At 40.7% G+C, this 18,568-nt stretch overlaps 1 protein-coding gene across 1 annotated transcript in view; it reads right to left on the reverse strand.

Annotated features, from left to right (window-relative positions):
- The window catches only part of ITGA2 (integrin subunit alpha 2), a 108,500-nt gene that overhangs the window by 17,508 nt on the left and 72,424 nt on the right, over positions 1-18,568 (reverse strand). The window contains exons 14-23 of the mRNA XM_008692554.2: positions 13,056-13,259; positions 12,216-12,352; positions 9,638-9,777; positions 6,052-6,203; positions 4,194-4,304; positions 3,548-3,630; positions 2,986-3,127; positions 1,734-1,826; positions 1,065-1,141; positions 894-977 (exon numbers count right to left, since the gene is read on the reverse strand). Coding sequence (XP_008690776.1) covers positions 894-977; positions 1,065-1,141; positions 1,734-1,826; positions 2,986-3,127; positions 3,548-3,630; positions 4,194-4,304; positions 6,052-6,203; positions 9,638-9,777; positions 12,216-12,352; positions 13,056-13,259 — 1,223 coding nt within the window. The remainder of the gene's footprint in view (positions 1-893; positions 978-1,064; positions 1,142-1,733; positions 1,827-2,985; positions 3,128-3,547; positions 3,631-4,193; positions 4,305-6,051; positions 6,204-9,637; positions 9,778-12,215; positions 12,353-13,055; positions 13,260-18,568) is intronic.

Below are 18,568 nucleotides of genomic sequence, written 5' to 3' on the forward strand. Positions count from 1 at the left end.
GGTGTGTGCTAGGCAGCTGCCTTCGTGCCTCAATAGGTGGAAAACCCTGGTTCCCAGGCTGGGAGGTGGGCTTTGCCTTCAGCCTGCGTACCTGCAGAGCTGTGCTCGGGGGTGTCTGCGCCCACGAACCTGCTTCACTTTCTGGTGGGAGCGAAGGTGATCAATCACCCTATTCGTGCCTTTGGTGTTCCACGTCTTAGCCACTTCTCAAGACACCTGTCCCTCTGAACAATTCAAGATAGCTGGTACCGACCAGTATCATTTTGCCACTGCTTTCAGCTATGCTTGCTGGGATCGGGCAAGAAAAGGGAAAACAGCATTTCTTCGTAGATGACCTCCTTTGGGAAATGCCTCATTTCCTCTGGGTTGGAAGAAACCCCTCGTAAATTATGTCAGGAATTTTCCACCCAGAAACTGATTTTCTGTGCCAAGATTTCCTATTTGTGGTGGACCTACTATGTGCAAAGCGTGTGCTTGGGGCTTCAGTGTTTGGGAGGGGGATCTTGCTTGCGAGCTCATGGGGATGGTAGGAAGCAGGCGTGGAGAAGGAAGTGGCGGCAACTCCTCAGGGCCCAAAGAGTTCTGCTGTGACTGCTTGGGGAAGTGTGCACCGCATCTGAAGCCCGCGGACATCCTTCCCTGCGGCAGGGGCAGGGGGGCTGCCCCTCTGACCCTTCCGGTGTTGCTCTCAGTCCGTAAACCTACATAGTCACTTGGGGTTCTCCTAAGGACTGACTTGTCCCTGGACTTCCATTTCAGTTGACAAGGGGGAAATATTTAATTCAATTTTTCCAGTTAAGAATGAACATAGAGAGAACTTCTTTAGCCACGAGCCAAATGTGTCATAAACCAGGTAGTATCAGTGGCCAGAGGCTACTCACTGTGTCACCTACCTTGTTATGTGAATATCGGCGTCATACCGCAGAGGAATTTTGAAGCTGACCGAATTATCTGCCTCGTTTTCTTCATGGCTTTCACTATTGAAGCAAACATTAGGAAACTATTTAGAGAGAAATATTATTAAAGCCCTTCTGTCATCAATTCATAACTTCATTATGTTTTACCTTGAGGCTTGGAAACTGACAGATGCCTGATTCTGAAGGCTTTGAAGATTGAAGTCAAAGTTAATAGTGAAAGTCACCTGTACGCAGAATTAAAATTCATTAATCTAGGGTGGTTCATACTCAAGGACCAATAAAAAAAACAAAAGTTTCCCAGAAAAGCAAGCTCACCCCAATTTGATTCTGATTGTAAGCTTTCAGGCTTGTAGAGTATCTGTTCACGCCCCTTGCTATACTTAGCATACCTCACCTTCAGCCTTAGAGGGCTTGCCTTTTGAGTCACGTGTACAGATCATGACATCACAGGCATATCTACTTGTCAGAATTTGAAAGTTCTGTGCTGATGTGAAACTTGCTTACCAGGGGTTAACTTAGGATACCTGTGACTCTGGATAGCACTCTGAATAGTGTTGGTCAACGTATTCAGGCGGAAAAAAAAAAAAGGACTCTCCCTCTTGTATGTGCTTTTGAAATGAATTGTGTGGGGAAAATCCACTTTTATTAATAACTTAAAACATTCAGATATTTTAGAAACTTCCTGTAAATATGCAGCTGGTTATTTTGTGACACCTGTCAAATGATGTTACCTAACAATGAAGATGAAATGGTGGTGAATGAACACTAGTGCTGAGAGGGGCTAGTGTGGATTTGAGGACGAAATGCAAGTCGTACCTGTTGCTCCCTCTTCAAAGCAGGGTAGCCAACGTCACAGGTAACAGTCCTCTGAGATGAAGCAATCTGGCATGTTACTTCTGTCCCATCAACCTGAAGGAGAAGGAAACAATGATCAATTAATATGTGGAGTGCGTGTGTGTGTGTCTGTGTGTGCGCGCGCCCGCCCGTGCACATACATGCTGAAGGATGTATAAACCACGTGAGCATTTTAGCAGTAAAGCTGGTTCACGATGAATTTATTGTCCCCCAAGACTCGAAAATCTTATATTGTCTTAGATTGTCCAGTATAAAATACTATACTGTTTTTATTGCTAAGCAGGACCTCCAATAAACCAAAAGTGAGGTCAAAATACTAGAATTTTCCCCCAGAAGTAAATCATAGTTCTTATATTTCAGAAGCACAAAATAACTTTAATCCAATATTTAGAAATGCTGTCTTTAATACATACCTTTCTCTCAATACATTTGAAATTTGTACTTTCAAGAGAAGAAAACAAATCATATGTTGATATTTGTATTTTAAATAATTTAAAGAAATCTTTTTTAGTTCTCCTTGGGTTTTCCCCCCCTCTTTAAAATAAGTTCTCATTTGGCACAGGGAATTGAAACACCGAAGTCAGAATAGATTTAGAACACTAAATCTGTTACGTTCGTGTTGACTTTAACTTGGATGATGCCATTTTAAATCCTTTTATCAAGTAGTGAATTTGGCAAATCTCAGCTTTTCCCTCCTCTCCCTTTCATTGCTTGGTGGCAGCGGAGGGGCCAGAGGGGCATTCGTGGCCAAGTGTGTTCCTGGTATAGTGATCAAGTCAACGTGATTAACTGACCTCGCTGGAATGCATCATCTTGGCAGTAGCAAGACTTGTGGTTACAAAGCTTGGACTGGGCTATGGGACTCTAACTTCCCAGAGCAAGTGCAGCTCGAAGCATGTGTGCTACGACCACGGCAGCCTCATCACACAGATGGCTAGAGAAGAGTTATGGTTGTGTCTGGCCAAGTCTCAGGGCAGAGGAAAAACTGACCAAGCTGTGGAGCAGAACTGGTCTAGATACAGAGCCAGGCTACATTCTCATGTGGTTTAACTAGTTGGGAGCCCCAAAGTTAGGACTGATGGCACTTAGGAGTAAGATGCTTCTTCAGGTAGCATACAGCACACGGGGTTTTGAGTGTGAGCAAGACGGTCTTGAACAACAGGCAGAAAACACAAGAGCGGTGAGCCCAGAGTGTTGGAGTGTAGTCACCTACCGGCATCGACCAGGAAGCAAAAAACAAGTTTTCTGAAAAACCAACAACAATTTCAGTGTTGTATGCACTTTCCCTTTTGTTTTTCAGTGTTATTGAAAATGTTAACCTTCTGTTTTGGTTGCCGACAATAAAGGCTTGATCTCTGTTAAAAGAAAAAAGGAAAAAAAAGTTAAGGTTAAAAAGGCTGGTGTTCAAATACTTCACTGATTTTTAAAATAAGAAGATAGAACTCTTCAGATTCGGAGGACTGAGAAAGTTGTTTAATAGTCCATCTTCACAGTGAAATGATGCAAACAACAACTAAGTCAATGCTATTAGATTTTCTTCTTCGTTGATTTTAACTACCTTGCAGGGAGAGGAACCATCCAAGTACAAACGGTTTGCAATTTCTTACTGTTTTACTCTTTTATGGATGGAAGAAATTGAAATTCAGATTTTAAGGGTCTTTATTAGTTATGGATGTTTCTTTTGTAGAACAAAATCTCCATAAACATTCATTTGAATAAAGTGATCTAATGTGTCTTATTTCTACATTTTACACTGAGCTCAAAAGCAGACTTACTGAGCAGCTGACAGTTGTTGGACATCTAGAACCAGATCCGAGATACAAACTCCATCATCCCCACAGTCCTTGTAGAAAGGGATCTACAAAAAGGGAAAAACATTCCAACACATTTGCTCTTGAGTTAAAAACCAGATTGTGGAAGAATACATGTAGAATTATGCCATTTATACAAGCTCGAAACCATGCAAAGCTAAACTACATTTTAGGAATATACACGTTTAGCAACATAGGAAGAAAAGCCTCAGTAAAGGCGAAATTCAAGGTGATGATTTGCCTGGGGGAGCAAGATGAACGTGAACGTGATGGGGGTAGGGAGGGATGCAGAGAACATAGGTATTGGTAACATTTTTTTAAGTGGGTGGTGAGCACGAGGTGTTTGACTTTATGGTTATTTATTTCTTCAACAAATATTTATCAAACACCTATGGTGGGCCAGGCACTGCTCCAGGAGCTGGGAATAGAGCAGTGAAGAAGACAGAAGTCCCTGTCCTCGGAACTTGCATGCTGGTGAGCTTTGCACATAAAGGTATTTCACTTAGAAGACTAACAGTTGAAGAGTTATGTCCTAGGTAGCTTCCGACCACGATGGCAGCGACTATGAAGCTAACCAGTCTGAATTCCAGGAAGGGCAAACCGCACTTACACTGAAGACCTTGGCCTTCTCAGAGTAGGCTTCAAGGGCGGGGCTGGCGCCAGGGTTTTCCAGACTGATGTTCACACACAGATCCAAAGAGCTGACAACGTCAGAGGGCTTCTAAACACACAGAGACACAGTGAGGCAGTTTACCAGGGCACAGCAGCTTCAAAACAAGAAAATGACCACAAATGTGTTCACGATTAAGAACACAGTCCCCTCTCAATTGTGGAGAATATCCTCGTTTTGAATTTTCCACACTCTTGCTTCTTCTCGGTCTTAATTCTGCTCTTAGCCTCTCCACAACCAAGAAACTTAGAGACTTGGGTTCAGTAAAAATCTGAAGCAGCAGTTCTTAGTTAAGCTCACCAGTGATCTTGTTATTCATATGCAATTTATAAATATTTAGAGGATATGCCAGTTTTAATACTTAAAAGTCCTATCAGTACATAGCTCTTGGGTTGTTGCATACGGTCTTTCCAGTTTCTACTGCCAAGACTGAGGAGTCCTTAGGTATCCTGACCAAATCTCTGGGCGGGCATAGTATGACCTAGATGGGAAGGTGCTCAGGGCTGCTCTCAGGAAATGACAAGAGAACTCCCTTCCTTAGTCAGAACCTAACTCTGCTCTACAAAACCAGATGAAGGGGGTTTCCTCAGCTGGCTGTAAGGCTGGCACACAGGATGGGCTTGGGACTGATATCCAGTACGGTGTTTTAACTGAAACAAGGTCTCTTCGCTGACCCGAATCACACACATCTTCTTAAATACTTCACAACTACACATCAGCGTGAATGGGGTATATGTGTGAACAACAGCTTGGCTGACTTCATTCCCCCAGAATGCACTGAGGGTTTCATTTGATCTATGACTTAGCACAAAAATAGGAGAGAATGAGAGCTGGCTTTTAGCCCCTTAAAGAATGTGTATAATTGTCATCTTAACAAAAAACATCCAGGCCTTCATAAACAAGAGTCTTTTAACATGAACAAGAAATTAAACAATGCAATTGATTTTAATTCCTCTATTAACTCTGTTTTTCCAACTCCTATTTAGTAGTTTTTGATATGTGATCTCCGTATCATTCATCTATATCAAAAATATCTGGGAGTACTTAAATCTGCATATACCTTGGACCTTCAAACCCAAACTTCTGGTGGTGGGAACCCAGAATATGCATTTTATGAAAGTTCTCTTGGCAATTCTTATGCATCTTGAACTCTGACAACCATGTTCTAGGAAAGTTCTTAAGCAGCTCTTTTAAAAATGGTTTCCTGAGGAAATCACATTTTCAAACACCATTACATCATTCTGGGGGGAAACAGTCATATAATTTATAAAATCAATTTTCTGTTGGAAATTTCCCCCTGAGAAGCATTTTTCCTACTTGTGAGATTTTCAAACTTCATGTCAACTACAGTAACTATGGCATAAGATTGGAGTAAATAATTTTAACCTCATCCTTAACCTATATTAATTTAAATCCAATAGTGGAAATCACAGTTGGAATTGTCCTTTTCAACAGCTTAAAAATAAAAATTTTCCCTGATAGGAAAATGCTAGAATTAAAATTTACTGTCTACTAAAAGCTTTTCCTGTTAAATGTTTAAGAAAGCACTGTATTTGCTTTCTGTAAGAACCTTATTTTTAGCCTTTGTTGTAATCCCAAATAAAATTTCATGCTAGTAACATAATAGAAGGTGACCACATACTAGCATAAAGAATGTGGGATTTCCTGCTCATAAGATTAGACAAGAAAAGCATTAATTAGAAGGGCAAGCATTTTCTAACTCCCAAGCTTCCTTGTTAGACTTTGGCCATTCATTAGTCATTCAGAGGAAAAGATGAAGAAAGGACTGAGGCCTCACCTGTATGTGGATGTCGTACTCGGCGCAACTCTGTGCTTGGCTTACGAGCATATTCCTTTGTAGGCACCTTTCATTATTGTCTTTAAATAAACCCCTGGAGGTTACTCTGGATGAATATAGGTCTGCATCAATTGTGATGTTGTATAAAATGGCTATAATAAAAATCACAAAGAAATGTTATTGCAAATAAGTCTTTACAGAAAAACCATCCCTGCCTTCCTGTATCTTACTGGGCAAAATCAAGGACCTCAAGAAAATATAAAAACAGTCTTTATGTGGATGGTTTGTGAGCTGTGGACAGCCACGACATTTGTAATTCAGGCTCTGGTACAATGTAGGGGACTGTGGTTACCGAGAGATGGGATTCAAAGAAGCATGGCTTGAAGAGTGGGGAGCAAAGTGGGCTTGCCACCAGGAAATCTACTGAGGGAATTTGGTCAAGTTACTTCCTCAAGGATCGATTTCATCATCCCTGACACAGTGATGTGATAAAGAAGCAGTTCCTGAGTGCCTGCAGTTGAATACATTCTCATATGTTCCCTTATTCAAGTTTTACTCTCAACCTGGAAAGTGGATATGATCTCATATTTCAGATAACAAACATAATAAAAGAGGTAAAATAAACCAACTCCATTCACAGAGCTAGGGCATAGTCAGAAATGAAATGGGTAATTTTGAAATCAGGGCTCATGTTCTTTCGGCTTCCATTCAGTTGTGAGGATTAACTGTTACTTGAGATCAACTCTGAGGGAACACCCTAGATGCTTATTTGAGGGGGAAGGCATGTAACTCTGCAGTAAGAAGTTTGGAGTCAAAGACTTGGTTTGAGGGGCGCCTGGGTGGCACAGCAGTTGATCGTCTGCCTTCGGCTCAGGGCGTGATCCTGGCGTTACGGGATCGAGCCCCACATCAGGCTCTTCCACTATGAGCCTGCTTCTTCCTCTCCCACTCCCCCTGCTTGTGTTCCCTCTCTCGCTGGCTGTCCCTGTCGAATAAATAAAATCTTTAAAAAAAAAAAAAAGGCTTGGTTTGAATTCTAATTCCACCATGTATGAGCTCTATGACTTTAGGCAATTTGTGTAGCCTCTTTGAACCTCCATTTCCTCATCTATAAAACAGAGATACTACTACTAACCCAGGGGAATGAAAATGAAAAAAAAAAAAAAAGCAATAAAAACTGATGTCAGTAGCCAATATACAAAGTATCAGAGCCTTCAACTAGAAACTGCTGCCCAAAACTGAGAAAGAAGAGCATTAGCTGTCTTATCTGGGGTTATTCCATCTTATTTTACAATTTTAAAGATTTTAAAGTTTGAATAGACTTCCAAAATAGATTAATTCTACAGGTTACCTTTAAAATATCTATTAGAGATGTCAGATAATTTTTCTTGCTCCAATGACTTAATGAGGTTAACAAAGATAGATAAAATATAAGTGAATCAAATGAACTAAAAACAAGTGGTGAAAATAATACAAAGGAAAAACAACGCCAGGGAGGTGAACATAGCCAGGATAGAGTTAGTACACATGGTAATACTAGCTCATTTTTCTCCAGTGGCCTGGTGAAAAGGATGGCCTCATAGGCAATATATCAGTTTTTTAGGTTACTAACTTTAAACTGGCGTGAGCACCTGGTACAATAAATAATCAAGACCATATGCTTTAGAAATTTACTTTTCAGAGTTGTGAAGATGGGATTCTGGTCTTACATACTATTATTGCCAGACAATTAAGTGATAGATGATCATGACTGGGTAGTCTGTGTGGACCTGAAGACGTCAAGGAAAAGGTGCCCAATGGGAAGAAAGCCCAGTGAAGGACATTCTCTGAAGGTGGAAACCTGCTTTCGAGTTACAGCAACAGAAGGGGGGAAGCCCCACCAAAAAGAGGAAGATTTAGGAGACAAATCCATGCTTTCAGGCCAGGAGAGCTAACCAGCCAGCCATTTCTGCCAACTAATATATTTCTCAAATTAATGTTTTAGGCAGACTAGCTACTTAATTCCCCGCCCGCCCCCCAGCTTTGTTGAGATGTAACGGAGATATAATATCGTATCAATTCCAGGTATACAGTGTAGTTATTTTGTATACGTAAACATTGGAAAATGACTACAATAAGGTTCATTAACAGATCGCCACCTTACACAGTTGCAATTGTGTGTGTGTGTGTGTGTGTGTGTGTGTGTGTGGTGAGGACGTTTAAAATCTCTCTTAGCAACCTTCAGATATACAACACAGTGTTGTTAGCTATAGTCTCCATGCTGTACATTACATCTAGCCACTTAGTCTTTATATGGGAATGGTTTTTGTTTCAGCTCTCCCGGCTACTCAAACGGACCTGCTACAAGGCAGGTCTGTGAGATGTGCTACTCGGAGTTGGGTCAGCATTTGAATGCCTGAAAGGAAAAATGCCAGAGAGATATGAGAAGTAGGAAAACATGGAAAGCATGGCAAGATGTGAATCTCACTTCTTTTTTTTTTTTTTTTTTAAAGATTTTATTTATTTATGTGACAGAGAGACAGCCAGCGAGAGAGGGAACAGAGCAGGCGAGTGAGAGAGGAAGAAGCAGGCTCCCAGCAGAGGAGCCCGATGTGGGACTCGATCCCGGAACGCCGGGATCACGCCCTGAGCGGAAGGCAGACGCTTTAACGACTGCGCTACCCAGGCGCCCCATGAATCTCACTTCTGCTTTATGTTTTTAACCTATGTATTTCTTGGTATGGCTCATGACAAAGACTGAAAATAGAGAGGCAGATTAAGTTGGTTTGTTAACCACTTAATGAAACATGTGTAGGAACTACAGGTGTCTGAAGGTTAGAGCCAAAATCTGATGGAAGGGGGATGAGAATCCACGAAAAAGCAGCAAGAGAAGGAAGGCAGGGTTTAATCAAGTGCTAACTCCATTGCCATGCTCTTCGAGCACTGGAGCAGGAGAGATGAAAGGGAGGGGCAGTGGTTAGGAAGGACTCGGTCACACCCTGAAAGAAGACGTGCCGGTCCAAGAGAAAGGACAATTCCTGGTGACATTTGTCCAGTTTTCCTCACTCTTNCCTGCTGGCAGGACACATTTCGGATTTTTACCTACTTCTCCAGATTATTTAGAGCATTTAAGACACTGGGCACAAACTAGATATTGTTTATATTTTCTCTATTTCATGTCTATTAATTGCTCAAGAATAGGAATATTTGGTACTTGTGCTGAACACACTCTATCTAGATCATGTCATAGCCGACATATGGCATAAAATAGGGGCGTAACATCAGTGTCATCTGTGTGTGCCCAAGGTTTGAGGTAAGGAGCCTGTGGGTAAAAGACACTTGGTTAGAGCTGGGAGAGCCTGGGACTAGGTCACAGAGTTAGTAACTTTCTGCGGCAGACTGTTACCTTCTAGAGACAATAGAGGAAGATCTAACCACACCTTCCACGTCTAATTAACCATTCTCAGGCACCTCAAATGTGTGGCAATTTAAATGTCTGCAAGACCCTTTTTCCTTTTGGTCCATAAGCCCAAAGTACAGGTTATATTCAGGACTAAAACTCTACAAGCAAACCTGTCTCCACACAGATTATTTTAGGTCAACCCACCCACTTGATCATTTTGCTTAGTAGGTCTAAACTTGGCACTGAAACAGAGGGTGAGTTTTATATCAGCATTCTTGTTGAACAAAGTAATTTTTTCTGGTGTGAACGAAGCATCCACAGACACATCAGCAATACTTTGTGACCTGAAAGACACAAATGGAAACAGGTTACTACCAAGTGCACATGTTAGAACCTTTACCTGGAGGACCCAGGGCCAACATTATCAAATTATTCTCTGCACGATCTAAGCACTTGAGCAGTATTTCATATTTGAAAGCCTTAAAGTGGCAGGTAGGAATAATGTCTGTGTTTGTGACTGTACTGCCAGCCCAATCCACATGTAATATTTTTTTTGTTCGATGCATGCATAAGTGCAGGAGGTGAGTCTGCAGCCTCTTGGCAAATCAAGTACAAAGTCATGATCCCTGTTGTGTAATGCCAGCCACCAACAGTGATGTTTGCTCTTCTCACAAAGGGACAGCAGGTGGCAAGGTGGGAGTGGCACAGCTGGAGGAACGTGGCCGGGCTGTCTCCTTGTTGCCTCCCTTAATGGCTGGCAGCAGTTCTTTGATGTGTGGCGTATGACCACGACGGTGGCAACTAGCCTGGTACCCGAAAACGGCTGGGGAGTTTCTCAGGCAGGGCACTGAAGACTTCTGACTCTGGCACAGCCCTCCAGATATCTAAAAGGCTTTCACATACACGTGGCCTCATTTGCTTCTACAGCACTCCTGTGAAATAGATATTGTCTCCCTTTATTGATGAAAAAGTCTGCGACAAAAACCATTTAGTAACTTGTCAGTTTACCGAGTAACAGTTAGCACGTGAGGAGCTAGAGCTCATGATCTCCTAGTTCCTCTGCCAGCAGAATTTTGTACGTTATCGTACTGACCCTTCAGGCACACGCTCCATTATTCACAGAGAGGCAGGTAGTAATTAGTAATTTCACCGTTTTGAGAAGTACTGCAAGAAAATGCGGAAGACTTTTTTTTCTTTAACTTCAGGTACCATCTGAAGGACCTGAGTCAATTGAAAAATTGTTTCATCAGTTAATCATGTACCTATGAGGCCCCCTAATAAGCAGCCATAGAACATCTAACAACAAGTATAACATGTCCTCAAACCTACAAGATCTAAAATGTCTAAGTGAATGGTTTCTGTAAGTCAATCTCTTTAAGAGAATCTTTTATCCCAGTGGAGATGGCGGCATTGATTGAAATGATTTTGTAAACTTGTTTCCTAAAAATTACTCTCAGGAAGTTACCCAGAAAATCCAGTCTCAGCACCTTATAGGAATGTGACCACAAAATGCCAAGAACCTAGCTCGACTGATCACCTCAATAAACTGATCTGACGCCATGTGTCTTGACTTTTATGAAGAATCAAATCCACCTTTAAAGAAAAGTTTGGCCATCATTGGAGATATTAAGAGGGAGTATTGGGGTGCCTAGCCGGCTCAGTTAGTGGAGTATGGGACTCTTGACCTTGGGGTGGTGGGTTTGAAACCCCCAATGGGTGTAGAGATTACTTAATAAAATCTTTTAAAAACAGGGAGTGTCATAGTATAGCAATTATATAGGCTATGAAGGATGTAGCCTAGCAAGATGGCTGGAGGGTGATGTTCACTGAAAGGTAGGATTTTTTATAAATTTTTTAAAAAATAAGTCCCGTGACTATGTTACCACACCTTGTATTTTTCTAATGGCATGCTACTCTTAACTGATTTTATTTAATATATTTTTTAATGTGTCAGTCTTAAGTATGATCTGTACTTTTCCCCCCACATGAAGTTTTCTTTAAAATGATGCACTCCAAACAGTGCATTTCATTTTTTTAAAAGCACATGTGAAATATTATAAATAGTTTAATGAAATTCAGAAACAACACATCAATATGTAATGTTTTTCTGTTCTTGAAATATTTGAACATTTAAAGCACATTTTTCAACAGAGACAAATGAATGAAATATATTTTTTGCAGGGGGAGCTCTTGATCGAATTCTCAATTTCTTTCTGATTCCAATCCCTGGCCAACACAATATATTTATTTCTGTCCTTGAATCACACCGCCCTTGAGTCCTTTATTGCTCGTCCCTGCTCTTCAACTTCTACTGAGGTCAGTGAGAGGTCAGCTAAACCTAAATAAGGGCTTCTTGTTTCTGACTAATAATTTCAAAAGTTACTTCATAACCACATGAGAAGTTATACTTCACTTGTGTGGTCTGAGTATTCAGTATTTTTAGAGCATTCTCATGAGGCTTCCTTTCTGTGAGCTGAGGTAAGGTTATTGGGAAGATAATATTCAGAAATATCTTGGATACCATTTCAAAGACTCTGTCTTTTCTAGGTCCTTTTTCTGCTCACCATATAGAGAAGAGGAACTTGACAGCGATGTTAAGAAAGTATTTTTCTTCTCCCACAAGGAAAAACACATTTCTTCCTTTGATACATAAACTATGACACATAATTATCCTGGAGTCTTCTAGAATGCATGTGGCATTTCCACAATTTCAGCACAGCTATCTGCTCTACTTAGCAGGTCAGTTTTTAGTTCATTTGTATCTGGCTCTCAACTGACTCACCAGAGCTGAACCACTTGCCCAAAGGCACCAACGGACACGTCGGTGATGGAATCCCCATTTAAATCACCATAACCGTCCAAAGATCTCCCAAAGTACTGCAGCTGGCTCCTAAAGGCTCCATCGGATCCCAAGATTTTCTGAAAGAGCAAGTTTGACATGAAATTATAATGCGTAACAACTGAAATAGAAACAAAGGGAGCTTCTACACTGCACCGTTCGATTTTCTATACAGCCACTTCTCAGGTTGTCTTATTCTCCACAAAATTCCATTGATTTTTCAATTGCAGCTTTTCTCATCTGTTTGTCATGCTTGCAGCCACATTAAAGAAACAGCATGAATCTTTTAAAATAAAAAAAATCACAAAGCAGCAACAGATCAGTGGACTGAACAACTGAACAGGATTTGATTCAAGCTCAGGTGTGACTGCTCTCCTAGCCCACATCTTTTAGGATTTCACTGGGAAGTTGCCTGATCAATGAGGCCCCCTTGGACACCCTTTAAAGTACCTAATAACTCCCATCCCTGAACATTTAAAAACATTTTTTTTAATGCCTTATCATTTATTATGTTCTGGAACACTCTTTCTCACTTATCTTATTCTCCCTCTGTCTCCTCCACAAAAAAAAATGGAAGATCCACAAAAAGCAGAATTTTATCTGTCCTGTTCTTTACAGTGTCTCCAGAACCTAGGACAGTGCCTGACACACAGTAGGAGGTTCACTAAATGTTTGCTTAATGAACGAACAAAGTTCTAAAAATAAGTGGGATGGCTCAGATTGTCTGCATGGTACTCTGTAGTTCTAACATGTACATACATCACTATGGAACTCACGGATTACCTGGGAATACCTCTTGCGAATGGTGCCCTCGTGACCATTGTAGATGTACACAGCTCCAGAGTTCTGATTTTCCAAAGGTGAACCAACGATTACATCATTAAAGCCATCCATGTTGATATCTGAAAGAGCTGCAATCGCTGAACCAAACCGAGCATTTTCAACACCCTCGGGGCCTTCAAGAAATTGGTGCCAATTCAAAACACCCTTGCAAAGGGGAAAAGAGGGATGATTAAAGAAAACCTTCCAACTTTTATCACTAAAATTCACAGCAAATGATGCCCGAACCAATTTGGAAACTGTTAAAAGTAGACAGGATTGTAAACCTAAATTACAAAAATTCTCTGATGAGAATTATGAGAATTCTAGCAAGTAAGCTCATAGGATATGTGCTCATAAACTGAGGTGAAAGCAGTGAATTCTCTTTACTGTGACTGCACAACGTACATAACACTATCCATATCCTTACCTCCTTTCCCCCTTAATATTAGGATCTTTACCTGTTTCAAAACTTTTGATTTAAAATTTGCTGATGAAAATCTACTAACATCTTGAATAAAAATTAAGGTGGAGACACAATAAAATCACTGAACAGTGACATCATTATAATGGTACAGGAAGTAGGAAAGGAGACCGCTAGGTTCCAGTGCAAGGCAGCAACCCTGAACTCACCCCTCCCTGGAACCCACCAAGTTACACTTATTGATAGAACAATTCCTCCTAAAAAACAAAACAAAACTGAGGGCTGACTGAACAACTACTGAACAGCCAAAGATGGAGAGAATGGCAAGAGAACACAAAGAGAGACGGAGACACAATAACAAAGGGAAACTGATGCAGTGGGGATGCAGGGTACTGGGAGGGCAGGAACAGATTCCTCTGTCCTTGGGCACAGAAAAGAAGCCACAGTTTAAAAGAGCAATTAGCATCTAAAGGAAATAACAGAACTCCGTCACACGGTGGAGGAGCTGCGGGCTAAGCTCTCCGGAGGGACTGGAGAATGATGGTTTCCATTATTACCATTCCACCTTAAAACCTCAGTCAGAACAAGGTCTGATCAGCAGAGGGGCAGGTCTGGTTGTCTCAGTGAGCTCTGCCTCATCGACCTCAGCAAGCCCAAGGTCCTCAAGCCCATACCAGTCTCAATGGGCTGTGTTGTGTCCCAGCACAGGAAAAAAGCATAGTTTAAAAGAGCCAAAGAACTGTGGGCCCACTCTCTCCCCCTCCCCCTTTAAAGCCCAGACTGGAACAGGGTCTAAATGCAATAACCAGTGGGTTTAGATGCTGTAACGTGCAGGTCCCAGCCCTATAAATGGCAGGGTTCAGTCATCAGAGGGGTCTTGCAAATCAGCAAACCCGGGGTCTGTAAGCCCATACCAGCCTCTGTGGTGCCAGGGCATGGAAAACAAATTGTAGAATTTTAGAGTTTTGTTTTTCTTTTAAATTTTTAAATTAAAACAAGTTTTTATTTTTAAATTTAAAAAAAGCCTTTTTTTTTTGCTTTATTTCCTCTTCTTTCTCTTTCAAATTTTATTATTTTCTTCTTTCTGCAGAAAGCCACAGTTTAAAAGAGTAACTAGCATATACAGCCACAGCTCAGCCAGCAGCAAATCACCAAGCACACATAGTCTGCAAAGGGACACCATCCAAGTTCAGGAGCGGTAATCATTCTGCCTAATCCACAGAAACACATGCAGAAAGTCAAGCAAAATGCAGAGACAGAGGACTATGCTCCAAAAGGAAAAAAACAAAACAAAACAAAACAACAAAAAACAAACCTCAGAAGAAGAACTAAATGAAACAGAGATAAGCAACATGCCTAATAAAGAATTTAATAATTATGAAGATACAGGGCTAGAGAAAAAAGCAGAAGATTTCAGCGAGACTTTCAATAAAGACATAGAAAGTATTAAAAAGGACCAGAGTTGAAGAATACAATAACTGAAATAATGGAATCAACAGTAGATTAGAGGATGCAAAAGAACATACCAGCACCCTGAATGGCGAGCAACACGAGCTGAGCAGCAAAAAGAGAAAAGAATTTTTTTAAAAAAAATGATAGGTTGGAACCCTCTTACACTGTTGGTGGGAATGCAAGTTGGTACAGCCACTTTGGAAAACAGTCTGGAGGTTCCTCAAAAAGTTAAAAATAGATCTACCTTATGACCCAGCAATTGCACTACTGGGTATTTACCCCCAAAATACAGATGTAGTGAAAGGAAGCGCCATACGCACCCCAATGTTCATAGCAGCAACGTCCACAATAACCAAACTGTGGAAGGAGCCAAGATGCCCTTCAACAGAGGAATGGATAAAGAAGATGTGGTCCATATATATACAATGGAATATTACTCAGCCATTAGAAAGAACGATTACCCAACATTTGCAGCAACATGGACAGGACTGGAGGAGATTATGCTAAGTGAAATAAGTCAAGCAGAGAAAGACAATTATCATATGGTTTCACTCATTTGTGGAACATAAGGAATAGCAAGGAGATCGTTAGGAGAAGGAAGGGAAAAATGAAGGGGGCTGGAACAGAGGAGGAGATGAACCATGAAAGACTATGGACTCAGGAAACAAACTGAGGGTTTTAGAGGGGAGGGGGATGGGGGATGGGCTAGCCCAGTGAAGAGTATTAAGGAAGGCATGTATTGCATGGAGCACTGGGTGTTATATGCAAACAATGAATCATGGAACACTACATCAAAAGCTAATGATGTACTGTATGGTGACTAACATAATTTAAAAAAATTTAAAAAGATTAAGAGCTCATGGACAACATAAAGTGAACAAACATTTGCATTATAGGGGTCCCAGAAAAAGAGAAGAAGGTGTAGAAAACTTATTTGAAGAAATAACTGAAAATTTCCCTAACCTACGGAAGGAAATAGACATCCAAGTCCAGTAAGCACAGAGAGTTCCAAATATGATGAACCCAAGGAGGGCCACACCATGGCACGTATTAATTAAAATGTCAAAGGTTAAAGATAAAGAGAATCTTAAAAGCATCAAGAAAGGAAAAAAAGTTACTTAGAAGGGAAAAATCTATAAGGCTATTGGCTGATTTTTCAGCAAATACTTTGAATATATCCTGCCACTTTCTTCTGGCTCACAAAGTGCTGAAAGGAAAAAAAAATCAAAAACCTACAGCCAAGAATACTCTACCAGGCAAGATTATCATTCAGATCTGAAGGCGAGATAAAGGGTTTCCCAGACAAATGAAAGAGAAAGGAGTTCATCACCACTAACCTGGCCTTAAAGACACATTAAAGGGACTTAAGTGGAAAAGAAATGGCCATAATTAGACATAAGAAAATTATTAATAAAAGATGTAAAATATGACAACATACACATAAAATGTGGAGAAAGGAGTAAAAAGGGAAGAGAAGGGGAAAAAGAAAAAGCCCCCCCCAACTCCTGCCACCTTTGGAATGCCTTTGAACTTAAATGACCAAATTAATATAGACTGCTATTTACTTGGAATGTTATATATGAACTTCATGGTAACCACAAGCCCAAAACCTATGATAGACACACAAAAAAGAAAGAGAAAGAAAGCTAAATATAACACTATAGAACCTCACCAATCACAGAAAGAAAAAGGAACAATAAGACAACCAGAAAACAAATTTTAAAAAATGGCAAAAAGTATATATCAATAATTACTTTAAATGTAAATGGTCTAAATGCTCCAATCAAAAGACATAGGGTGACAGTGTTGATTAAAAAAAAAAACAAAAAACAAAAACAAGCACCCATCTATATGCTGCCTACAAAAGATTCACACGTCTGACCTAAAGACGTATGCAGACTGAAAGTGAAGGGATAGAGAAACATTCACCATGCAAATGGAAGTGAAAAAAAGCTGGGGTAGCACTAATTATATCAGACAAAATAGACTTTAAAGACTAACAACAATTATTACATAATAAAAGGATCACTCCAACAAGAGGAGAGAACAATTATAAATATCTACACACCCAACACTGGAGCACCCAAATACATAAAGCAAACATAAATGGACATAAGTAGAAATTTATGGTAATACAATAATAGGAGGGGAATTTAACACCCCACTTACATCAACGGAGAGATAAGACAGAAAAAAAAATCAATAAGGAAACAATGTCTTTGAATGACACAGTAGACCAGTTGGGCATAACAGATATATATGGAACATTTCATCCCAAAACAGAATACTCATGCTTTTCAAGCGCACACGGAACATTCTCCAGAATAGATCACATATCAGGCCATAAAAGAAGCCTTAAAATAAATTTAAGATTGAAATCATACCATGCATTTTTATCACGACAGTATGAAACTAAAAACAAATGACAAGAAAAAAAGGGAAAAACACAAACACAAAGAGACTACATACCATGATACCAGACAACCACTAGGTCAATAAAGCAAAAAAGAAGAAATAAAATACATGGAGATGAATGAAAGTGAAAACACAATGGTCCAAAAATCTTTGGGATGTAGCAAAAGCAGTACTAAGAGGGAAGTACACAGTATACAGTGATAGAGGCCTACCCCAAATAAGAAATAAGAAATAAGAAAAAGTTCAAATAAACAATCTAACCTTACACATAAAGGAACTAGAGAAAGAAGAACAAACAAAACCAAAGGAAATAAAGATCAGAGCAGAAATAAATGGCCTAGAAACAACAATAACAACAACAAAGGGAAATCAATGAAACTGCGATGGTTCTTTGAAAAGATAAACAAAATTGATAAACCCTTAGCCAAATTTGTCAAGGGAAAAAAAAAAAAAAGAGGACCCAAATTAAAAAAAAAAAATCAGAAGTTTAAAGTAACAGAGGAGGGGGAAAGATGGCGGAGGACCCTATTTCAACCGGTCCCCTGAATCAAGCTGGATATCTACCAGACCATCCTGAACACCCACGAAATCAGCCTGAGACATAAGAAGATACATACAGATCTCTACAAATGAACATCTCCGGCACTTGGTCTCAAGGTACGAGCAGGGAGCCGAGAGTCTGCATGCAGATATCAGAAGATAAACAGAAGGGGGAGGGAGCCGCCAGGCTCGGGTGCCGGGAGGCAGTAGCCTCCTGTGCTGGGGGGTGGGCCGGACTCAGGGACCGGTAGCCTCCGGAAAACCAGACTGAGACCAGGAGGCCCGGAGCACACATGTGAGCCAGGGACAGCTGGCAGTTTTAGAAACACAAAGGACAGAGACGTGCTGGCCCTGGGAACGAAGACTGAGAAAGCAGCTGTGGGGCGCACAACCTGGGACGTTGTGGGGTTTTTATCAGCATGGACAGAAACGGAGTTAGAGCGGCCAGGAGAGCTCAGTGAAGAGCAGACTGCGATCTCTCTGTTCTGAAACAGAGGTTTGGATATGGTCCCTGCTGCTTTGACTCTCAGAAGAGACACAGAAAGCCACCAGGGAACAAAAGCCCTAAAAAACCAGTTCTTACTGAGCCATCTCCCCACCCCCACCCCCCTGCCAGGGAACAGGGCAACTCTGCCCAAACGGGGTT

Source organism: Ursus maritimus, unplaced genomic scaffold, assembly GCF_017311325.1.
Source record: "Ursus maritimus isolate PB19 unplaced genomic scaffold, ASM1731132v1 scaffold_15, whole genome shotgun sequence".
NCBI lineage: Eukaryota > Metazoa > Chordata > Mammalia > Carnivora > Ursidae > Ursus > Ursus maritimus.